The sequence below is a fragment of the Coenobita brevimanus genome, chromosome 23, assembly GCF_032717465.1.
Source record: "Coenobita brevimanus isolate Jiangsu-jjx chromosome 23, ASM3271746v2, whole genome shotgun sequence".
Taxonomy (NCBI): Eukaryota; Metazoa; Arthropoda; class Malacostraca; order Decapoda; family Coenobitidae; genus Coenobita; species Coenobita brevimanus.
The window spans coordinates 64,834,708-64,860,795 of record NC_136976.1 but is presented as its reverse complement, the minus strand read 5'-3'; the positions used below and the strand labels follow the sequence as shown (position 1 = coordinate 64,860,795).

At 41.0% G+C, this 26,088-nt stretch overlaps 1 protein-coding gene across 1 annotated transcript in view; it reads right to left on the bottom strand.

The window, feature by feature from the left end:
- Cox10 (Cytochrome c oxidase assembly factor 10) overlaps positions 1–26,088 on the bottom strand; it is an 83,008-nt gene that overhangs the window by 23,825 nt on the left and 33,095 nt on the right. Inside the window, exons 4-7 of the mRNA XM_080267157.1 lie at positions 25,634–25,802; positions 25,158–25,343; positions 18,652–18,837; positions 7,971–8,150 (exon numbers count right to left, since the gene is read on the bottom strand). Coding sequence (XP_080123283.1) covers positions 7,971–8,150; positions 18,652–18,837; positions 25,158–25,343; positions 25,634–25,802 — 721 coding nt within the window. The remainder of the gene's footprint in view (positions 1–7,970; positions 8,151–18,651; positions 18,838–25,157; positions 25,344–25,633; positions 25,803–26,088) is intronic.

Below are 26,088 nucleotides of genomic sequence, written 5' to 3'. Positions count from 1 at the left end.
ATTTACTCTCTTCTTCCTCTGATCTTTCCTCATACTTTGTTTCTGCTTCCTCCCTCTTCTCCTTTGATGTTCCCAATTCATCTTGAGTTAGGCATCTTTTTATCCATATTCTGCTGAATTCCTCTTTTTGCATGAGTTTGTTCGAAATTTTTTAATATTTCCTATACAGTGTTTGCACTCTGGAAGGTTACTTGCAAGGGTCTTGACTTCTTCCCTCATATTTCCCTAGCGTTTTATGATGTTCTGTATCTTTATCACAGATATCCTCTGATACTTGCTTCAGTATATTCATTATATTTTCCATCTCCTTTCTTGTCCCTTGAGAGTCTGTTTTTTAATTTCTTCTTCCTATGGGTGACTCTACACTGAGTGACAAGCCAAATGGTTTCCTGTACACCAGGAAACCATTTACTATGCTGGGTGGTAACCATATAATCAAATTATGGCACCTGGTGGTTTATTGGGTAATTAAGTTGCTCCAATCGGATTAAGCCCGTGTAGGCTTAAATTCAAGGGGTGGTTGGGGTTTACTGCTCACATAATGCCACTCAGGGATGAGTGAGGCTGGTCACTCTCATCTTAAATGTCAGGACCACCTTGCCTAGCCGTGGGTTCCTACACTCATTATGGTGTGACGTTGGATTGGATGATGAATGGATAGATGGATATTATGGATATACATATATATGATGAGAATACGAAGGAAAAGTTTCAGTGGGAATGCAGGAATGGGTTCCTAGTCCTGCAGACTTTGATGGAATCTGAAGACAATGATATTAATCAAATGTGGAGAGAGGTAAAAGAGGTTTTGCATGAGAGTGCTAAGGTTACTAATCTTACTCTAAACCTCACCTTCTCTTCTTAACTGAGATTCAGCTGTCTGAGAAAACTGTCAGCAAACCTTTTTCTGTATCCCCCTACTTTCTCTATATTCATTTCAAAGCTAAAGGTGGCTGTTCTGTATATGTACACAACGATTTATCTTGCTCTCGTGTTCCTGAACTTGATTCTTCTGTCTACTTTCTGGGTTCAGCTGTCCTGTCATTCTCTGACTAAATACTGTATATCTGTGCTGTTTACTTATCCCCTAATTCTACTGACTATGAAAATTTTTTCGACCATCTTACTTCTATGATGGAACACAACCTATCCATTCCTCCTTTCTATGAAATCTCCATTCTAGGAGATTTCAATGTTCACCACCACCTTTGGTTCTCCTTTCCTTTCACAGATCCACCTGGTGAACAAACCTACAGCTTTTCTATCCTTAATGACCTAGTGCGGCTTGTATAGCACCCTACCCATATCCCTGACCACCTTAGAGACAGTTCCAACATACTTGATCTCTTCCTTAAAACTAATCCTTCTGCTTACACTGTTAATCTTTCTTCTCCTTTGGGCTCCTCCGATCACAACCTTATTACCTTAACTTGTCCTACTGCTCCAGTGCAGCAGATGGACCCTCCTAAGAAGTGTCAGTTGTGGCACTCTGGAGCTGCTGACTGGGAGGCCCTGAGGAAGTACTTCTTTGATTTTCCCTGGAATAATTATTGCTTCCATTGCCGGGAGTCATCTGAGTGTGTCATGCACATTACGGAGGTTATTCTCTCAGGCATGGAAACATATATTCCTTCCTCATATCCTCTGACTAATGCAAAAAACCCTTGCTTTAATCACGCTTGTTCTAATGCTGTCCACAATAAGAAGGCCAATACAAGGTACTGGAGCCAACCTACCCCTGAATCACATCTTTTTTATGTTTCTGCCTGGAATTGTGTTGTCTGTTCTTCGCTCTGCTAATAATAATTTCACCCATATTAAATGCTCTCAACTCTCAAACTTCCCACTCCTTTTTGCAACTTGCCAAAAACCTTTCTAACAACTTTACCTCATCATCCTTCCCTCCTCTTTTCTACTCTGATGGCTCTGTAGCTATTTCTTCTACTGGTGAAGCAGATCTCTTTGCTCAGACTTTCTCCTCCAATTCCATCTTAGATGATTCCGGTGCTGTTCCTCCATCACTTCCCCCCTCTGACTTCCTCATGGCTGACATTAAAATTTCTTCTGCTGATGCCTGCCATCACTGGCCTCAATACTAACGCGGCATATGGGCCTGATGGGATCTCTCCTGTTGTCCTCAAGAACTGTGCTTACACCCTGCCTAGGTAAACTATTTCACCTTTGTCTATCAACTTGTACCTTTCCTTCTTGCAGGAAATTTGCTCTCATTCAGCCAGTCCCAAAGAAGGGCAACCATTACCAACGCTCTATCGCCCAAATGCTTTAACATGCTGCGTCTCAAAAGTTTTTGAGTCTACCCTTAACAGAAAAACTTTAAAGCATCTTTCCGAGATCCTAAGCTACTCATGGGGCAACGTAGGATTGGCTGATGGATGGATGAATGGATGGATCTTTCCTATCACAGTCTTCCTTCTGATTGCCAACATGGGTTCCATTAGGGACGCTCCACTGGTGATATTCTCACCTACATTTCATACTCCTGGTCATCCTCCTTTCGGGACTTTGGCGAAAGCTTTGCCATTGCACTTGACATCTCAAAGGCTTTCAATCAAGTCTGGCATAAATCTTTAATTTCCAAACTGCCCTCTTACAGTTCCTACCCATATATCCATGCCTTCATCTATAGCTTCCTTTCTGGTCGTTCTATAGCTCCTGTTCTAGATGGCCACTGTTCTTCTAGATCTATCAATAGTGGTGTTCTTCAGGGCTCTGTCCCATCACCAACTCTCTTCTTTTTATTTATCAATGACCTTCTATGCTGTACATCTAATTCTATCCTCTCAAACAATGGTGATTCCACCCTTCACCTTTCCATTCGGTTCCCACAACGTCCATCTCAGCAGTTACTTCAACAAACAAGGGATGAGGCTATGGCACACCTAATGTCTGACTTGGCTTGTATCTCTGAATGGGGTAAAAGTAAACTTGTTGTTTTTAGTGCATCAAAGACTCAGTTCTTACACCTATCATCATCATCCAGATATCCTTTCCCGCCCTTGGGCAGGGTGAGAAGTAGCAATGTCCAGACAGCCCAAATCTGCCCAGTCCAATGTGCCATGGTTCCATTCACTCATCATTCAAGCCCCGGAATCCTGGCTCTATTGGAAACGCAAAAAACATTCTCCACATTCTGTAGCTTCACATAATCATATCCGATAGAGTCAATTCGAACACTGCCACGTTTAAAAGAGGTGCAAAATCCCTGATTATGCACTTCTCCTCACAACATTCATCCAGCCAGCCCAATCTCCTGTCAGTCCCAAGCCTCATCAACTTCCAAACCTCTCTTCCTCACACAGTCATCCACCATATCTCTCCACCTTCTCCTTGGCCTACCTCGCCTCCTCCCTCCTTCAAATTCACTCAGATATACCTTTTTCACCACTCTATTATTATCCATTCTCGCCACATGACCATACCATTTCAGTACACTGACTTCGATTCTGGTGTCCACCGACTTCCTCACTCCACATCTCTCACGAATCACATTATTTTGTATCCTATTCACCCTCTGTGCTCCATATACATTCCTCAGCAGTCCCATCTCCACCGCTTTTACTCTTGACTTTTCATTTTCATGCCACACCATAGTCTCACTTCCATATGTAAAAGTTGGCACTAACACTCCTTCATCTTACCCTTGTGCAGCTGCAACACTCAAGCCTCTGTTTCTTATCAAGGCCTTCATTGCACCAGCTACACTTCTTCCTTGTGTCACTCTACTTTCAACTTCTTTTGCACATTTTCCTCTCTTTTCTATCACTGTACCCAGGTATCTGAACTCTCTCACCAATTCCAGTCTCTCTACATTCACCTTTACATCACACTGGGAGTCACCTTTTCTCTCAATATCCATCACTTTACTCTTTTCTACATTTACTCTCAAGGCACGACGCTCATAGGCATCAGCAAAACTCTGCACTAACCTACCAAGCTCTTGTTTGGTACACGCAAGCAGTACTGCATCATCAGCATACAACAAATTTGATATATTCCATCCATCACCATTCATTACCAACGCCATCCCTCACTCCATTACTTGTGTTTTTACTTCTCTCATCACCCCCATCCACATATACAGTACACTAAACAACCATGGGGACATCACACAACCTTGTCACACACCCACACCAATCATGAACCATTCACTTAGATGCCCATTAACCCTTAGACATGTCTCACTAACATCATAAAAACTCTTGACAGCACCCAGCAGCTTACCCTCTACACCATACATGTGCAAAACTATCCACAATCCTTCTCTTTCCACTTTGTCATATGCTTTTTCCAGATCCATGAATGCCATAAACACCTCATGGTCCTTGTCACAAGCCACCTCTACTAACTGTCTCAATGCAAATATTTGATCCACACATCCTCTGCCACTCCTAAAGCCACCCTGTTCATCACTCACTAGGACTTCTGATATCTCTTTTACTTTCTCAATTATAATTCTTCCATATACCTTTCCTGCCACACCCAATAAACTTATGCCACGATAATTCTTGCACTCACTTCGCTCATCTTTATTTTTGTACAAGGATACAATCACAGCCTTTTTCCACTCTGCAGGCAGTATCTCTCATCCAAGCCTTCTTACATATCTCCAACAAGTACTTTATTCCACTCTCTCCACTACACTTAAGTATCTCTGCATACACCTCATCAACCCCAGCTGCTTTCCCATTTTTCAGCCGCTTCACAGCACTCTTCACCTGTGCTAGTGTCACGTCTCCAAGTACTGCATTCCTTCTCTGCAAACCCCCAAAACCAATCATGTTTACAGATGCTCTGCTCTCTCTATTCCCATTCGTCAGGCTTTCAAAATATTCCTTCCATCTGTTCCTTACTTCATCCCCATGGGTTAATAATCTACCATCTACATCCTTCATACCATCACATTTCTTTCAACTTTCACTTCTACATTTCCGCACCTCTTTCCAGAATAACACCTATCAACCCGACAAAATCTTCCATAGGAGTACCTACTAATGTTTAATAATATCCAACTCAAACCTGCATCATCCTTAAACATGCTTGGAGTTTCATTCTCTCGGGATTTATCTTGGAATGATCCTATTACATCTTTTGTAAAATCTGCTTCCAAGAGATTATGGAAGCTAAGCCGAATATGTACCTCCTATACCCCTGCACAGTTGCTGCCTTTATACACAGGTTTTATTCGTCCCTGTGTAGAGTACAACTCTCATGTGTAGGGAGGCTCCCCACATACAGCTCTTCTCAATAGGGTGGAGTCAAAGGCTTTCCATCTCATTAACTCTCCTCCTCTTACTGGCTCCCTTCAACCTCTGTCTCTTCGCCGCACTGATGCATCTTTATCTCTTTTCTATCACTGCTTCAATGGTCGCTGTTCCTCTGAACTGTTTGCTTGCATCCCTCCTCCTCTACGACGGGCGCATATCACCCATCTAGCAACAAACTCTTAGCCCTTTTCTGTCCAACTCTCTAATGCAAGAGTTAACTGTTACTTCCAGTCCTTCATTTCTGCACCAGGTCAACTCTGGAACTGTCTCCCTCTCTCTTATCTTTCCTACTTCCTACAATCTCCAGCCTTTCAAACGCAGTGTGTCCAGGCATCTCGAAATGAATGGATCTTGAATTTGGCTCTCTTTTGTATTGTTTTTGTTTTTTCTTGGAAGGAACAGTTTGCAGGCCCCTGGCCTTTGGTTCCTTCTTCCTTGCATTAAAAAAAAAACAAAAAAACGGATGGGGGTAGTACGGCATTTAAAAAAAAAAAAAAAAAAAAAAAAAAAAAAAACTTTCTCCAACATGGCTTTGACCGAATTACGATGGATAATCAGGAGGTTGCTGTATATGAGGGGGTTGAAGAATGGGTTAAAATCTGAGATGTGGAATGAGGGCTCAGAATGGTGATTACTGGTGAGGGTTGGAGTATTTAACATCTGATGTTGTTGTTGCTGTTGCTGTGGAACCCCAGTTTGTTTGGCTTACCAAACCCACCAGCCACTGGTAAGCAACCGCCTCTGCAAGGCTGTCCCGTGTAATAATCCAATGTTCCCATGCAGCAGACAGTGCCTCAGCGAGGCGCGGGGAAGAACGTGGAGGTTTGGTTCCTGGATGGTTGTTGCATTTGTCTTTCCACACAGTTAACAGAGGCACCACAGCAGGCTCTACATAATCTTGTTATTTGGTAGTATGGTTACCCCAGTGTTTTAAATGGTTTCCTGGGTTACATGAACCATTAGGATTGTCACTCAGTGTAGAGCCACCTGAAGCGGAAAGAGAAGCAACAAAAACGACATGATTGATGGCAGAAAATATGAATTGATATAGTAAATAAGTAAGAAGTACAGTACAGAGGGTGATGAGGCAACAAAACTAACAGTGAACTGAGCTGGTCGGAAGAATTATGTGCAGAGGAGTAATGTCAAGGTTTGGAACTCGTGGTTTTCTTGGTAAAGTGAGGGTCACTCGATTGGCTCAAGCTGATAGGTGGTATGAAGCACATATGTATGGATGTTTATGCCTGAGGGGTGGAGTCAGGATTCCAAGGGCTTGAATGGTGAAAAAGTGTGGTTCATTTAACTTAGCTCACTTCAGGTTAGTCTCTTCTGCAGTCATGTTTTTTTTTCTTTGACCCTACCTCACCCCATCCTTAGGTGGAAAAAGAGGTCTGGTGACGATGGTGACAATGATGATGATGATGATGATCCTTAGGTGGAAAAAGAGGTCTGGTGACGATGTTGACAATCATGATAACAATGATGATGATGATGATGATGATGATGATGTTGATAATGATGATGATGATGATGATGTTGATAATGATGATGATGATGATGTTGATAATGATGATAATGATAATGATAATGATGATGATGATGATGATGATGATGACGATGATCCTTAGGTGGAAAAGGAGGTCTGGTGACGATGATGACAGTGATGATAACGATGATGATGATGATGGTAAGTTATTCTGTCTGCAACAACAATGACAGGGTGCTAAAATTTTATCAAAGAAAAAGTCTACAAGGTTACTTACAATACTCTATTTTTCTCATACATTATTAAATCCTGTATATGCAAATTGGGGCTCATGGTGCAATCCATACATTACAACCTCTAGTATAACTGGAATCATGTATCAAGAACAAAATAGAAGGTATCTACTTTTATCACTCAAACTTTATGACCTGTTCTACCTGGCTGTGCCAATAATTCAACCATTAAATCCTATGATCAACAGTATTTATCGACTTGCATAAGTAGTCACTGAATTAACTCCAATGGGGAAGCATGATAGCTACTAAACTCATGCTCTTATGATCCAGAATGTAAGGCTGATATAAAATATACCTCAATGTAATTCATTCAATCATCATTTGTCATCCAATCCTACGTTGCCCCATAAGGAGCGTAGGAGCCCAGGGCTAGGCAAGTTGATCCTGACATTTAAGATGAGAGTGACCAGCCTCGCTCATCCCTGAGTGGCATTATGTGAGCAATAAACCCCAACCATCCCTTGGATATAAACCTTCATTGGCTCAATTTGAATGGAGCGCCGTAATTATCCACTAAACCACCAGGCACCAAAATTTGGTTATATGGTTACCACCCAGCGTAGTAAATGGTTTCCTGGTGTACAGGAAACCATTTGGCTCATCACGCAGTGTAAAGTCATCCACAGGCAGAAGGAAGAGGAAAGAATGAAGGAAAGAAGACATAAGAGGAAGTGTAAAGTCACTTGTAGGCAGAAGGACAAGGAAAGATTGAAGGAAAGAAAGACAAAAGAGGATGGAAGAAAAGCAGGATGGAGGAAAGGGCAGACACCCAAAAGCAGCACTACATCATGTAAATGGATGGTGAGCGCCTCCATCTAATGATACATAAATTATTTATAGTTCTCTGACTTACGGCATAATACTAATGTTATTAAGCTCACAATGAATTCACACTATACCTACCAGGATTTGTTACTGACATCATGCGATAACCAGCACGAGAGTAATCAGGGCGTAGATTCCACGACAGTGAGTTGAAATGTGGGAACTGCCAGGCATACAGGAGACCTGCCATTATCCATGCTCCAGCCTCAAGGTCCCCAGTACAACTTGCCCAACCAATCAGGGGAGGAATGGCTCCAACTGCAAATAATCAACAGTTAATGATAATATCTCTTATGTCAGCAATGTACTGTAGTACTAGTACTTTCACATTTCTAGTACAGTTTTATGTATTGTGCTTTTCTACAATACCACAGTGTTAACTTGGACCAATTCTGAACACAACCTCTTCAACTTATCTGATTTTTTGACCTGTCAAGAGGGAGGAGGCATGACAGGTGAAGAAGGTGAATGGATATGGCAATTGAGTAACGGTATGTAAGAATGCTAAGTATGGAAGCTGATGAGGCTAGGGAACTATCAGGGGACCAAATTCGTTGGAATACCATGCATGGAGGAGATAAGATCTGGCACCATTGACAAACTGACTCTGGATGGTTAGTAACAAGATGAACATCTAGAATGAAAAATCCCAAAAAATATGTGCAGCTGGTTAGGCCTGTGAGAATTGGAGTCTAAGACACTAAGGACATGAACTGTGAGAGAATGAGTGACTGGCACTGATCTTGCTACTGATTAGTTCCCTCTATCATGTTTTCTCTTTCCTTGCTTTCACACCTTACCTGGCACCATCTTTACGTGGAAAAGGAGATCACGATGATGATAATCAATGTAAAATCATTGTTTATCAATGGTATACTGTTCTTGGTGTACAGTATACTGTAAATGCCATTTCATACCCTACTGGAAGGTACAATGACAACATTTTTAAGTTTGTGCTTGTTGTGTCTGAAATTTTTCTGGAAGAGGGAAAAAAAAAATGGATAACAAAAAAATTTTTGGTCAGGGTTTCCCTTGTCTAAAACACTATAAATCTTTATCACATCAGCATGTATGGGAATCAAGTCTCCCAGACTTGACTACTGTATTTTAATTTTTCTTAGCTCCCAATTAATAAAGTAAGGACCCAAAACATATTGTACAATCATTTCCCCTCCTAGGACAGGGCTTTCATAAGTGAAAATGCTCAAAATGAGAATTTTCACATGCAAGAAACTTAATCTTATGAAAAATATGGTGTGCTGTGAAAACAGAAGTAAAAACGTATCTTAATACAAGCATTCATACCCACTTCTGCATAACAGATGGGGTGAAACTGAATTAAGAAACACAGAAATAGAAATAACAAAATTAGGGGAATGACAAGCATCTCACATACTGGGTCACTCAGGAATTGTCCAAATGAGTGTATTATCTGAATCACGTTTCACTTTGGAGCAAGTGCTTTGAGGCCCTATTGGCTGCAAAGCACTCTGTGGAGATGCATGAAACTCCAAGGAAAAACCTCACTGCATTTTTCATGTACACACAATATAACGCCAATGGGGACAATCATCAGGAACCAAAACACTCCTTCAGAAAATATTAATCGACATGAAACTGAAACTCGCCCATCTGGGACCAAATTCCAACCATCCTGCCAAGTTTCATTAAAATCCATTTTTCAGTTTTGGCAGCACTACACACACACACACACAACCAGGATTACAGTGCCATATATTAGATTAAACAGCATGCCCAATGATTATGGGTCATACAATCATTCATGCCCTTCAAATATTGGCTCCATCTCACAGACACAACCATCCACACATACATATTTATATCCTTTGTGAAAGCACTGTACAAGGTCTATCCAAAAAGAAACCAAACTTTGTAAATGGAGCACCAACTAGCCAACGCTGGGTGATCACGACAGGAGTGCCGTGTAGTGGTGACTTTGAGCTTCAGCTTAACGCCAGCCGCATCATGCCATATCACTCAGTCATCGAGGTACATGCACTTGAGTGAACATGTGTTTATGGTCACGGGTACATACAGTAACTGATTAACTCATGGACTGAGACATACTTCTTGTAAGGTCCTAACAGAGATAGGCAAAAAACCTCTTAAGAGGTGCCAACAGAGAGCTACAACCTACCACATGAGAGGTGCCACTAGAGGATTGTGACATACTTCTTAAGAAGTGTCACCAGTGGGGTGCACCACACCACTTGTGAGAGATTTTCAGGCTCAGAAGATTAAATTTCTGACAGTAGCAGCATCTCACATACTATATATATATATATATATGGCAGATGGGGCACCCACCATCCACTTACTCGATGTAGTGCTGTTTTGAGTGTCTGCCCTATCCTCTCTTCCTTCCTGCCTCTTCTGTCTTTCTTTCCTTCATTCTTTCCTCTTCCTTCTGCCTATGGGTGACTTTACACTCCCTCTTCTGTCTGTCTTTCTTTCATTCCTTCCTCTTCCTTCTATCTACAGGTGACTATACACTGAGTGACAAGCCAAATGGTTTCCTGTACACCGGGAAACCAGTTACTATGCTGGGTGGTAACCATATAACCAAATTATGGCATCTGGTGGTTTAGTGGGTAATTAAGGCGATTCAATCAGATTGGGCCGGTGCAGGTTTATATCCAAGGGAAGGTTGGGGTTTATTGCTCACCTAAAGCCATTCAGGGATGAGTGAGGCTGGTCACTCTCATCTTAAATGTCAGGAACAACTTGCCTAGCCCCGGCCTCCTACGTTCCTCATGGGGCAATATAGAATTGGATGATGGATGGATGGATATCATCATCATCAACATCATCCAGACCTCCTTTCCCACCCTAGGGCAGGGTGAGGAGTAGCAATGTCCACACGGCCCAAATTTGCCCAATCCAATGCGCCATGCTTCCATTCACTCATCATCCAAGCCCCCGGAATCTTGGCTCTAATGGATACGCCAAAAACATTCACCACATTCTGTAGCTTCACATAAATGAATCCGATTGAGTCAATCTGGACGCTGCCACGTTAAAAAGGGATGCCAAAATTCCCTATCATGCACTTATCCTCACAACTTTGATCCAGCCAGCTCAATCTCTTGTCAGTTCCCTAGCTTCACCGACTTCCAAACCTCTCTTCCTCACACACTCATCCACCATATCTCTCCACCTTCTCCTTGGCCTACCTCGCCTCCTCCCTCCTTCAAATTCGTTCAGATATACCTTTTTCACCACACTATTGATATCCATTCTCTCCACACGACCACACCATCTCAGTAAACTCTCTTCGATTCTGGTGTCCACCGACTTCCTCACTCCACACCTTTCACGAATCACATTATTTTGTATCCTATCCACCCTCTGTGCTCCACATACATTCCTCAGCAGTCCCATGTCCACTGCTCTTACTCTTGACTTTTCATTTTAATGCTACACAATAGATTCACACCCATATGTTAAAGTTGGCACTAACATTCCTTCATGTAAGCCTTGTGCAGCTGCAACATTAAGGCCTCTGTTTCTTATCAAGACCTTCATTGCACCAGCTACTTTTCTTCCTTGTGTCACTCTACCTTCAACTTCTTTTGCACATTTTCTTCTCTTTTCTCTCACTGTACCCAGGTATTTGAATTCTCTCACCAATTCCAGTCTCCCTCCATTCACTGTAACATCACACTGGGAGTCACCTTCTCTCTCAGTAACCATCACTTTACTCTTTTCTACATTTACTCTCAAGGCACGACGCTCACAGATATCAGCAAAACTCTGCACTAGCGTACCAAGTTCTTGTCTGGTACTTGCAAGCAGTACTGCATCATCAACATACAACAAATTTGATATATTCCATCCATCACCATTCATTACCAACGCCATCCCTCTCTCCATTACTCATGTTTTTACTTCTCTCATCATCCCATCCACATGTACTGCATATTGAACAACCATGGGGACATCACACAACCTTGTTGCACGCCCACACCGATCGTGAACCATTCACTTACTTGCCCATTAACCCTTACACATGCTTCGCTGCCATCATAAAAACTCTTGACAGCATTTAGCAGCTTACCATCTACACCGTACATGCGCAAAACTTTCCACAATCCCTCTCTGTCTACTTTGTTGTATGCTTTTTACAGATCCATGAATGCCATAAACACCTTATAGTCCTTCTCACAAGCCTTCTCTGCTATCTATCACACTGCAAATATTTGATCCACACATCCTCTGCCACTCCTAAAGCCACCCTGTTCATCACTCACTAAGACTTCTGACATCTTTCTACTTTCTCTATAATAATTTTTCCATATACCTTCCCTGCCACACTCAATAAACTTATGCCACGGTAATTCTTGCACTCACTTCACTCACCTTTATTTTTGTACATGGGTACAATCACAGCCTTTTTCCACTCTGCAGGCACAGTTTCTCTCATCCATGCCTTCTTACATATCTCCAACAGGCACTTCATTACACTCTCTCCACCACACTTAAGCATCTCTGCATACACCTCATCAACCCCAACTGCTTTCCCATTTTTCAGCCACTTCACAGCACTCTTCACCTGTGTAAGTGTCATGTCTCCTGGCACTGCATTCCTTCTCTGCACACTCCCAAAACCAATCATGTTTACAGCCACTCTGCTCTCTCTATTCCCATTCATCATGCTTTCAAAATATTCTTTCCATCTGGTCCTTTATCTCCACGGGTTAATAATCTACCACCTGCATCCTTCACACCATCACATTTCTTTCCACTTTCACTTCCATATTTCTGCACCTCTTTCCAGAATAACTTCCTATTTTTAGAGTAGTTTGCATTCATTTTTCTTCCTAGATCCTCATTTACCTTCTTCTTTTTCCTCTTCACTAGTCTCTTTACATGCTTTTTGCTCTCAATATACTCAGTTCTTAATTCAACGGAACCCCTATCTTGTAACCACTTTAGCCACTTCTTCCTCTTCTCCTCCACCGCTCTCTTAAACTCCTCATCCCACCATGCCGTACTTTCTTTTTTGTTGTTACTCTTGCCACACCACACATCACTTTAGCTTTCCTAACTAAGCAATCCCTACATGCATTCCACAGGCTGTTCCAGTTCATTCCAGTTCACTGATTCTAACTCCTCTACTTTGGCCCTGTAATCATCTGCCATTTCTTTGATCCTCAGCTTCTCAACTTTCAGTGTTTCTCCCTGACTGCTCCTCTGTCTTCTGATCCACCTCATTCCTCTCAGCTTGATCTTGCATACCACAATCTTATGATCTGACAGACCTCAACATCATCCTCTCATGGCCCTCGTATCAGCAACCATTCCCATCATCAACCTCTCTAAGAGCACATAATCAATGAGGCTTCTTTCAACATGGTCCCCATTCCCTCTATGCCACATATATTTATGTGCATCTTTGTGTTTGAAATACGAGTTACAAATGCACAACCTCCTCTCCTGACACATATCCTTTAGCTATCTCCCATTATCATTTTCTCCTGGTACTCCACAACAACCCATTATGTCATCCTCAGGACCAGTGCCTACTCGTCCATTCATATCCCCCATTATGATCACCTTGTAGCTCCTGGACATTTCTCCCACTACTTCATCCAGCTCATCCCAAAATCTGTCTTTCTCTCTCTCACTCCTGTCCTCACACGGTGCATATGCTACAATAACTGCTTTCACCTTCTCAAACTTGAACTTGACATACATACACCTCGAGCTGACACATTTGTAGTCTCTCATTCCACTCTGCCACACCTCATTCATCAACAAAGCATCTCCTTCCTTGCATCTTCCTCGCCCATTCATTCCCAATCTTACACATTTCACACCCTCCCACTCCTCCACTTCGCACCCTTTCATCTTCATTTCACACAATGCCATCACGGCATATCTTGCACTCTTGAACACATTCACCACTTCCACCCTCTTGCTCTCCTCATTCACACCTCTCACATTCCACATGGCCATGTGAATCTGCCCATTTGGTTGGAGCCATGGGCAGGTATTGGGCCCTCCAAGGCTCTCTGAAATGACTGCCATGATTAAGTGATTTTGGACAGGGGAATCTGGGGGACACTTAACACTGCCAGAAAGCCCAGTTATATGGTTACCACCCAGCAAGTAAATTGTTTCCAGGGTATAGGAAACCATTTGGTTTGTCACTCAGTGTAGAGCTCATATGGCATCACTCTACATTGAGTGAGAAGATGATGGGTGCCCCTATTTACCATATGGATAGAGAGAGAGAGAGAGAGAGAGAGAGAGAGAGAGAGAGAGAGAGAGAGAGAGAGATACATGTATATGAGGCCCTGGGTGCAAGAGTTTACTCATGCACCATTTTTTAACAGTGGCAGAAGTCGCGTTTAAAGTTTTTACAACGCAGAACGATACTGCAAAAACTATTAAACCCAGGATAAAGGCATTTACATCATTTTAAAGCTGACTGTCTCTACTTTATCCAAAAACCTTTTAGTAAAGGTACAGTACTATTGTTTTTACCCCCCCAAAAAAAAAAAAAAAAAAAAAAAAAAAAAAAACGACATATTAGCATACAATGCTGCTACTTTTATGCATAAACTATAGTCTGTCTCAGGAAAAACGAAGGTAGAATATCGTCTATTTTACTCCAAAGTCACTGTCAAAGGCCGAAGGCATCTGATTTAACGACCTGTGGGAAGACAGGCTGGCCAGGGACATGGCCTGAGGGCAAGAGGCACACACACACACACACACACACACACACACACACACACACAATGAATGAATGGGTATAAGTGACCCGCTATGCTCACAGGTCAATATGAACTGTGGTTTCTGTTTTTGGATGCAACTTTTTTTTTTTTTTTTTTTTTTTTTTTTTTTTTTTTGAGTTACAAAGCGCTAAAAATAAACGAAAGATATTGGACCAGTTATTCGTTGTATATTTAGATTTAATAGCATATTATTCCTTTTATTTTACTTTTTTTCTTTTTTTTTCTTTTTTTTTTTTGAGCTTGATTCGCCTGTCATCAAGAATCTGTAAGTTGGCATCTCAGGTCACAGCACCTCCTGACTGACTCCTGGAAGATGACAAGACAGAGTTGTCTGCAGTTTTCCCCTTGCTTCAATCAGAGCTGGATATCCATATTTGCATTTCATCAATGGACTTACCCTCTCTCTCTCTCTCTCTCTCTAAACCCCTGCTTCCCTCCTTTCTTCTCTCCCTCCTCCCTCCCCCATCTAGCATCTCTCTCTCTCTCTCTCTCTCTCTCTCTCTCTCTCTCTCTCTCTCTCTCTTTCTCTAAATCTCTGCTTCTGTCCTTTCTTGTCTCCCTCCTCCCTCCCCCATCTACCCTCTCTCTCTCTCTCATGTGTGTATGTGTGTGTGTGTGTGTGTGTGTGTGTGTGTGCAATCATTATCATGACTAATGATATGCTTTGTACTGGAAAGTAAAGATGAGGAGAAATACTGTGGAATCTATGACGAAAATTGTGGCAGAAGGGTGTAGACGTGTATGAAGGTGAACGTTAATTGGCCCACAGGGAATTAATGACAGTTCCACATGCTGACATCTCGAGGGGACTTCTTGTAGTTGTTCTCTATAAATATATTCCAATGTTTTATTTATTTTATAATACTTATATCACAGTTAAGTTATACTTTGCATTGACATTATTATGCACTACTACAGAACCTTGAGAGAGAGAGAGAGAGAGAGAGAGAGAGAGAGAGAGGGGGGGGGGGCTGGTCATTCCCAGGGGACACGTGGTCACCCCTCACCTCTCTCTCTCTCTCTCTAACATGCAGACCCAAACTTAAAAGGAGTTGCCCAGCATAGGCCAACCGGCCTACTGCAGGTGTTCTCTTTAAATATGTTCGTGTTTTATTTTTTTTTTATATAATACTGTACTTATTTCACAGTAAACACATACTTTGCACTGACACTATTCACTCCAACAGAACCTTGAGAGAGAGAGAGAGAGAGAGAGAGCGCAGCTGCGTTTATGAAGAATGAAGATGAGCTTTTCAGGTGTGTGTGTGTGTGTGTGTGTGTGTGTGTGTGTGTGTGTGTGTGTGTGTGTGTGTGTGTTTTCATAGTGATAGCTGAGTAGCCTAAGGAATGTGGGGAGGGTTAGGGTAGGGAAGGACTCCTAGATCTCTCTTGCATTCCGATTTACTAATTTCTCTGTTATCTTAGCTGTATTTAGTATCTCCAATGGTCTTGCCTATGTTAAGTACTTTACATTTTTCAACGTTAAATTCCATTTGCCAAGTTTTAGACCATATGGACAACGTATCGAGGTCTTTTTATAAGTTATGACAATCGTCAGTTGAGTCAATGATACGCCCTATTTTTGTATCGTCGGCAAATTTGCTGATGCTGCTACCGACTCCTTCCTTAACCTAACCCTCCCCACATTCCGACCCGGGCCACAACCATCCTCCATCCCTCCTCATATGGACCGATATCTGGGCACTGACAGATAAATAGAGGCTACACATTGTTTTATTATTTAAGCGTTGTGTGTGTGTGTGTGTGTGTGTGTGTGTGTGTGTAGAGGAAAGAAAACAGAAGAGGGAAGGAGGAAGGTCCAGAATCCCAAGGGGACCTCTTAATCCTTCACACGGTCACTCGTGTTCCGATTTTGGCAAAGGCTTTGTAAAATTCTCTCCCTCACGTTTCCTGAGAAAGGGTATAGTACCGCAGGCCAATAGCTAGTGAGTACCTTTATGATGTAAGATGAAGTTGAATGTCAGTAGAGTGGTCAGTTACGAATCTGCCTGGTTATTGACATAAAAAGTAAGTTTTATCAATTTTTCAAAAACATTATCAATATGTAGCATTTTTTTTTCACCTGGTCCTCGTTGTTGTGTTTTTATGTACATCTATTAAATGCAATAACAAACAAAATAACACCAATAATATATACTAGGAATAATGATGTTTTACATTAATAATCTTATTAATGAATACAGTGGCTGCGCTTTATAAAGGGTGGCGATGTAAACCCAATGTTATTTCTATGGATTTTTGCCCTTATGTCTTGGGTCATACATCACATCCACCAAGTCCACATGAAAGTACATACTCTGAGGGACTGTGGGATAGCATTATCTCAATTTTTGACAAGGTGGTGCATGGGTATACTCTTGCACGTGGGGCCTCATGTATAGATAGATTGACAGATAGATAGATATATATATATATATATATATATATATATATATATATATATATATATACATAAATATACAGTAGAGAGAGAGAGAGAGAGAGAGAGAGATACATATATCTATATACATATAGATAAACTGATAGACAGATAGATGTATATATAAAATAATAACTGCTGGGCACAAACAAGTGCACAATGCATCCTCATTATTCAACTGGGTTGTCTCAAATGAAGACCTATTGCATAATGAATTACTGAACAACAAGGTTGATTGGGTTAGGGAGGGTGACTTTGACTGCAAAGCCTAAAATTACCTAAAAAACCTCTCCCATCCACCTGAAGTTTGTCCTATGCCAGTACAAGTCATCACAAAGGGTCTTCTCACTACCCCGAAGATGATGGACAGTTGGGGGACCTGGATGACCACTTCATAAAAAAGATATGGTATCACTTATATCACACACTGCCTTATATGTTAAGTACTTGCACTGTTATTTGGCAACAGTAATGGTGTTTCAGTGGCCTTTCATGCACAAAATGAAATGAAAGACAACAATTTGCTATAGCCAACGTACACACTGGGCAGGCATCTTGGCTCAGTCAGCTGTGCAGATACCCAAAAATGGAGATGATAGGTGTATAACATTGACATGATTTCCAAGTCACAAGTTGCAGTATTTCATACACAAAAAAAATCACTTCACTTAATATTGCACACTGCACTATTTGTTAAGCACTTGCACTGTTATCTGGAAATAACAATAATGTTTCAGTGGCCTTTCATGCAAGAGTAGAGGCTCAAAAAGGGAACAATAGTTATGTAAGTCTGACATGATTTCCAAGTCACAAGAGTCAGTGTTTCACACAAATCACATATTATTGCACACTGCACTATTAGTTAAGCACATGTACTGTTATTTGGTGATAACAATGGTGTTTCATTAGCCTTTCACGCACAAAATAGAATGAAAGGCAACGATCGCAGCCAATGTAAACATTGGACAGTCATTTAAAATTGCATGCATCACCACATCTGCATGAGATTCTCGGTGGTGGCCATTGAAAATATTGTTGTAGCAACATTGCGATTAATTTTTTAACGGTGTACAGGGATGGGATATAACTTTTTAATTATCGCTGTAGTGCTTATCACACAACAAGGCGTCATGTAACGAGGCTGCACTGTATTTCTGTCCAAATGCAATGAGGCAGAAAGGGGGGAGGAGGCAGTATTCTCTCTCCCAATCTCCATGGCACACACCATCATTTATCTTACAACATTCTCCATCCACCCAGACATTTTCTCCATAACATCACAAATAGAAACAGAAGTGAGCAACACAAACCCTAGTCAATTGCTGACAGTGTGCAGTATTTAAAAAAAAAAAAAAAAAAAAAAAAAAAAAAAAAAAAAAGTTACAGTGCTACAGTACATGAAAAATTAGTTACAGTGCTACAGTATATTAAAACTCAAGTTACTGTACCTTTAATCACATTATGGATGAAACAAACAAACCTAAATTTAAAAAATAATTATCTGCTTATCCTGATACTGCAGAATATCTGGATTTGAGAAAAACTTTGTACACACCAACTGATCCAACCCAGGTGTTGAGGATAGTAAGTCTCTTCATGGGGGTGTAGGCGCATGTGTAAAGCACGAGGTTGACAGCACCCAAGCCAGCAGCAACCCCATTTGTTCCAAAGTACAACATTCCAATTCCTGCAGTACTGCACGCAGCAGCAAAACATACTGCATGCAGGGGGGTTATCAAACCTATAACAATAAAGTAAATACATTAAAACATCATGAATGATACCTAACAGCATTTACATAATCACTATTACCTTTGATGTTCTGTTCCTTCCTTAAAACTCCCCAAAGAGGAAATGCCATGACAAAACTGCCTCCAGGCTAAACTGTCCTTACATTATCATCTCACTCTTTCAGCCCATTACATACTGTTCCATTGTCATCTTCCAAATCATATATATACAGTACTTCATCTTCCAAAATCACTCATTTTAAAAAACTTTCTTTGGTATTGTATCTCCACACAGTACAGTCGTCGAATAATAGTACAGTATGCTTACATCTAAGATATCATAGTATTTAAACCAACACATTCCCTTCTATGACATTTCACTTGTAAACCACTTTCATTTATATCAAGGCTATTGTACATGGCTCTATAACTTATGCCCAATACCTGCTCATGCCTGTAGGTGTTATGGAAGAATATAAGCCTATGACCTGAAAAATGAAAAGGTCTGTATCATTCACTGACCACACCTCCCTCTCTTTAAGAGGCTTTAGGAAGGGAAGAGGTTGTGTAGATCAGATATTCATTCTTAGATCTTTAGTGGAAAAGTTTCTAGAGAAGGGAAAGAAGTTGTATGCGGCTTTCATGGATTTGGAGAAAGCATATGACAGGGTGGATAGACAAGGATTGTGGAAAGTGTTAAGAATATATGGAGTAGATGGGAAGTTGTTGAATGCTGTGAAGAGTATGTATGATGGTGCTAAGGCTGCAGTGCGTGTGGATGGTGAACTAAGTGAATTTTTCTCTTTGAAAGTTGGTTTGAAACAGGGATGTGTCATGTCTCCATGGTTGTTCAATCTGTACATGGATGGGGTAATAAAAGAGGTACAAGGTAGGGTAGTGGATGTTGGAGTGGCCCTGGTGAGAGAGGATAGTGTTTGGAAACTCCCTGTACTGTTGTTTGCAGATGATACTGTGTTGTTGAGTGAAGATGAAGGGGAGCTGCAAGGCTTGGTGGATGAGTTTGAGAGAGTGTGTAAGAAACGGAACCTAAAGGTGAATGTAGGGAAGAGTAAAGTGATGGTCTTTGAGAGAGGTGAAGTCAGTGAATGTATAGCGAGGTTGGATGGTGAGGAATTGGAAAATGTGAGTACATTTAAGTATTTGGGTAGTGTGATGAGTAAGGATGGAGGTTTGGAGGGTGAAGTGCTTGAAAGGGTACAGCAGGGAAGAAAGGTTGCTGGTTCCTTGAAAGCAGTGATAAGAAACAGGGAAGTGAGCATGGAAGTAAAAAAGTTACTACATGACAGTATTGTGATACCAACTCTAACGTACGGAAGTGAAGCTTGGACGTTGTTGGAAGGACACAAGTCAAAAGTGAGAGCAGTGGAAATGAGTTATTTAAGAGGAGCTTGTGGAGTCACGTGGAGAGACAGGCTGACGAATGAGGATATAAAGAAGCGTTGTGGTGTTGATGTGGATGTGATAGGAAGCGTTGTGAGGAACACACTGAGGTGGTTTGGCCATGTGGAGAGGATGGAGGGTGAAAGACTGACGAAGAGAGTGTATGTGAGTGAGGTGGAGGGTGGAAGAGGGAGGGGGAGACCGAGGATGAGATGGAGGGATGGGGTGGAGAGGTATATGAGAGAGGGGGGTGTGAGTTGGGAGCAGGGTAGTGAAATGGCGGGGGACAGGGCGACTTGGAGGCGATTTGTTTGTGGCCACCCCAAACGGGATTGAGGCGTCTGGCAATAGATAGATAGATAGATAGATATACAGTAATCCCTGTACTTTCCGGACGCCCACTTTCTGGACATCCCTACTTACCGGACATTGTGGGCTTTGACCATCGGAACCCAAAAATGGCCAAAAAAAGAAAAAAATTCCAAAAAAATCCGAATTTTTCCCACCCGTAATTTGAAAATGCCATGCGGAGCCAAACAGCTGCTTACACCATGGCCCCTTCACCCCTTCCTCCCTCCCCCCTCCCCCCTTCCCCATCAGGGTTGCCATTTGTTATTTTTCATTACCAAATGTGGGCCAATTTGGTAATAAAAAATTCGTTTCGTAATGAATCAGAATAATGCATTACGGTATTTTGAATACCGTGCGTTTTTTCCATGCGCCAATTGTTTCACGGGAGAGTAGCTATTAAGTTCTTTCACTCCAGCCGACCCCCACCTCCCTCCTCCCACCCCCCGGGCCCCCACCTCCCACCCCCCAGGTCCCCCACCCCACCCCTGACCAAACACGCATCAGTATCTGTCCAGCCGTGTGAGTGACAACACCGCTGATGTGGCAGTGAAGTGCAGGCAATTACAGTGCCTTTTACCTGCCTCAGTGAACACAGAGTGGGTGTTTATCGTATGTGCAGTGTTCATATATGTTTATAGTATTATTATCAGAATGAGATTGGCATTTGGTAATGGTGTGTGAGCGAAAAATAGTGATTACAACACCGCTGATGTGGCAGTGAAGTGCGGGCAATTACAGTGCCTTTTACCTGCATCAGTGAACACAGAGTGGGTGTTTATCGTATGTGCAGTGTTCATATATGTTTATAGTATTATTATCAGAATGAGGTTGGCATTTGGTAATGGTGTGTGAGCGAAAAAGTGATTTTAGATCGCTCACTTCTAATGGCACTGCCCATCCTGTGATAGTCAACGAAATCATGAAACCTACATCATTGCAAAGCCGAAGGTTAGTACTTTCTAATGGTACCTTATTTTTCTCTCTAGATTTATTCTGTGCAGAGTTATAAAGGTTTAAAGTTTGTTTACATTTTGGCTGGAACCCCCGCGGGAGAGGCCAGTCGGGGCAAAAACAATGACCGCGGTTAATGGGTTAAATTGGCCACAATATATCAGTACAGTAAATCAAAGAAAACTTATCAAACACAATCCTTCCAGAATATTCTGTACACTTTGTAATAATACAAGTACATAAAAATATATACCGTATTTCGTGGCATATAAGACGCACTTTTTTGTCTCAAAGTTACCTTAAAATATCCCCATGCGTCCTGCACGTTAGACTAAGGCAGGTTAGTTAGGCTTCACTGAGAAGAAACTCTTATAAAGATGATCATCTCAATGCTTAGCAACCACAGGTGTTTTCTACAGTATGCAGACTTGATTTTATTTTTAAAAATAATATACACTAGTGTGTATATGCAGCAGATTTAAGAAACACCCGAGATCAGAAACACATAAAACTTTCGCGGGTTTGTTTACAGCTCAACTGGCTAACATCGTGAAGATATTTAGCGGTTTAGCAATTTAACAGTTTAGCATCCGCACTATTCCAGCAAGCTAACGTACATGATCACTGGTGAACTGTCTGCTAACCTTCTGAAAGGCAATCATGACCGCTTTGCTTGCCATCCATTCACTAACGAGCAAAGTAATCATACTGGAGAGATGCTGGCTAGTGAAACTGCCAAGTCATCAAAACAGACTTTCGTCACGTATGGAAATTCAGTAACCCTAATTAGGTCAGTTACTTTTGTGATATTTTGTGAGTGTATATATGCAGCAGATATTAAAACATGCAAGTTCAAGAACACAAAGCATTCACGGGATTGTTTTCAGCTCAACTGGCCAATACCGTCAAGGGGTTTAGCGGTTTAGCAACTTAGCAGTTTAGTGTCTAGCGTACACCCTACTCTAGCAAGCTAACGAAGTTACAGCTTCACTTTTTCAGCTAAGTGAAGTACTTTAGCAATGTCTATGCAACTCAGGGCACACCCAATTACAGTATTTTGTTATGAAAATAGGATAAAATTCACTGAGTAGCATAACTGATGCAATATCTGAAATAGCAGTGCCTGACGGGCATTCATATCAGCGTCCGCCATTTCTGCTGTATTCTTAGCAGACGAAGCGATCAGAATGATTGACAACGTTCACTCTCTGCATCTCTGCTGCCTAAGCAAAGCTCTCATGATCGGCAATGGGGATCATTTAGGCCGTAACGTCCAAATTTGTTAGGTTAGGTTAGGTTAGGTTAGGTTGTAAAATCGTTTGCCATTTTGGACGTTACGGCCGAAATGACCAGAATCCTAAGGTGTAGGTGAGAGTTTGGTGTGGGTGTAGTTAAGGAATTAGAAGTGGGAAGAGTCAGGCTAGGGAACTGATAATCTGCTTATTATAATCCCTTCAGCCCAGCAATGTATTTTATAGGGTAGTTTATTCATGCTCGCCATATGATTTTATTCAGTTCAGGAAACATGCACTGAGGAGGTTAATGTGGGCTGTATCAAATGCCCCAAGTCTGAATATCGCCTGTGCTCAGTTAAAACGATTGCCAAGTTAAAATCGTATGAAGTGTGGTATAAGCAATTCAATGGATGGTACTGAGGACCATTTACTGTATGAAAGTGACAGTGAAACAGTGATGATGACTGAGGTGATGACTTCCAGTGATGCTTCAGGACTCGGGGGAAGTAGTGATGAATTCTCAGGATTTGAAGACGAGTGAAATTTTCACCAAGTCAGTAATATGAAGTGAATATAGGTTTTAGGTGATCATGACAGATGCAACCATGGAAAATTTAGGATCAATGGTGCTGTACACCTTTAGTCTTGCACTGACGATGTTTGGATGAATAAATTGTTTGAGATGTTTCATGTCCTTAAGTGATGATATTTATATTGAACAACCAAATACATTTTGATGTTTTTGGCATATAATAAAGCCACTGGGTACTCCAAAACGGACTGATGTAAATGTTTTAGAGGTGAGCGAATGTTGCATGTGGTGTGTACATGTGTGCGTGTGTGTGTGTGTGTACTATAGCGACTAGGAGGCAGCAGTGTTAAGACCAAAAATGGATGTTTTCACAGTACTCGAATGTTTTGAGATGGATGTCTGTTTTTAGCAAATTCTGGTAAGAGAAATATGCATTTTTAATTGTTGATGCTGCAAGGAAAACAGCTGACAGTAAGGGAGTGATACTGGGAGAAGAGGGTTGAGCCAGTTGTCTAGCGCTTGGGATGCAGCAGTGTTGCTAAGAGATAGTTTCACCATTCTCAACATGTTTTGAGATGAATGTCTGTTTTTAGTAAATTGTGATCAGTGAAGAACGTATTTTTAACTGTTGATGCTGCAAGGGAAACATCGCTGACAGTGAGGAAGTGATACTGAGAGGAAGGGGTAGAGACTGCTGTCTAGCGACTGGGAGGCAGCAGTGTTACTAAGGTGTAACAATGGATGTTTTCACCATAGTATGTTTTGAAATGAATGTTTATAGTAAATTATGATCAGTGAAGCATACATTTTTAATTGTTGATGCTGCAAGGCAAACATAGCTGACAGTGAAGGAGTGATACTGAGAGAAGAGAGTAAAAACAGCTGTCTATCCTGTTCCCAAGCAGCCTTGCTATATTGAACTTTGGTTGTAAAACATTGTAATTTGTGTATTTACAAGTGCTGCCTTTTTATATTATTTGTGGAGGTAATTACAGGTTAGTTAGAGTGCATGATTAATGATGGTAGTCTCTGATATTGTGCTTGAGTCAAGGCAATGTGAGGAAATTCCGTAACAGGTGTGGAATATGACGGGGTTCTTTTAGGATAAATGAACTGATGTGAACATTCATTGTATTTTATGTTTTCGTCAGTGAATGAAAGAATAGAGTTTATTGACTTCATTTGTGGTTTTAAATTCATAAAATATTAAAAACAGTGTTTAGATCAGTTTACTCATTCATTCACTCATTGCCAGACGCCATGTATCCCAGACGGGGTGGCCAATCAGTTTACTGATAAATTTTTATCAACAAAGTTGAGATGGCCTCGTGGTTTGAAGTCACGTTTTGTTAAGATGGGGTTTTGTTTTCTCTTTTCCTGTATCATTCTTTGTACATAAAAGAAGAAACTAAAGGATGATGAGCAGTACTGAATAGATTCTGAAAGGTGAGTGTTGTATCTAAGTGATAGTGGCTCATATCAGTCGCGTTTTGTCAAGAAGGGGCATTGTTTTCTTTTCCTGTACCATTCTTTGTATATAAAAAAAGAAACCAAAGGCTGATGATCAGTAATGAATAGATTCTGAAAGGTAAGTGTGTATCTGTGTGGTAATGGCTCTTATCAAGAAACCTTACTGCAGTCTTGGTTGGGGCAAACTTTTTTTTCACAGAACTGCCCTGCCAGAATTAGGGTGCGTCTTTCACAATGCTGCGTCTTACATGCCGCAAAATACGGTATATACATTATATATGACAAAGATATATACTTGGTATATTAAAACTGACATTTACTGATTTTAGAAAGAGGAAGGTATGAAAATGTAATTAATATTACTTAAATAGTGTATGTGAACTGTACTGACCCCTGACTAATGCTCTGTTTTTGGTGCGATCCATCTGAGCATCAAATGGAACCTCAAAGAACTGATTAACGGCATTAGCAGCACTGGAAGTAAGTCCAGTTCCCAAGGAAGAGAACAGAAGGGTGAGAGGATCCAGTGGGGCAGGAGCCATTGCATACCCAGCCACAGCAGTTATTACAACCAAACCTGTAATGAGAAATCAAAGATACTCAGTAATTAAAATACCAACAGTCTTATTCTTAACCTACTTTTATATGACAGTAATTGCTGGAAGAAATTCTTCATATTAGTCATAAAGCTATAAGTTGGTGATATTATTTTAAAATGCTTTTAAAAAAGATCCCTGCTGAAGACTGATGTACTTGATCTATCAATGGAAATTAAGTCTTACTGGACAATATCATGGCAAATATGATACAATACAAACTGATGTTTGTATCTGCAAAATATCACTACAGAACAGCTTATACACCCACCTGTTAACCTGCTTTTTGAGAGCGCTGCATAATATGAGCTTAATTTTTGTAACTTAATTCGCTGTGGTCTCCAGTCTAGTGCACCTGGTGGCAGAGCTCCTACCAGCTCAGTTTTTGGCTGCTTTTGGTTCTCCAGTTCCTCTACGTACTCAACATCATCTTCCCGTGGCTGAAGTGCATTTGACTTAGGTTAGTGGTGATAATGGTAACAACCAGTTCTGTATTACCCCCTTCAAGGTGTAGGGGTCCAAAGCTTGGCTACCACAGTCCAGTACATTTAACTGTACTGGTGGTAGTATCATACATCATTCATATATATATATATATATATATATATATATATATATATATATATATATATATATATATATATATATATATATATATATATATATATATATATATATATATATATATATACAATAAAAGCTTGATTAACCGGAATGCGTGGGGAT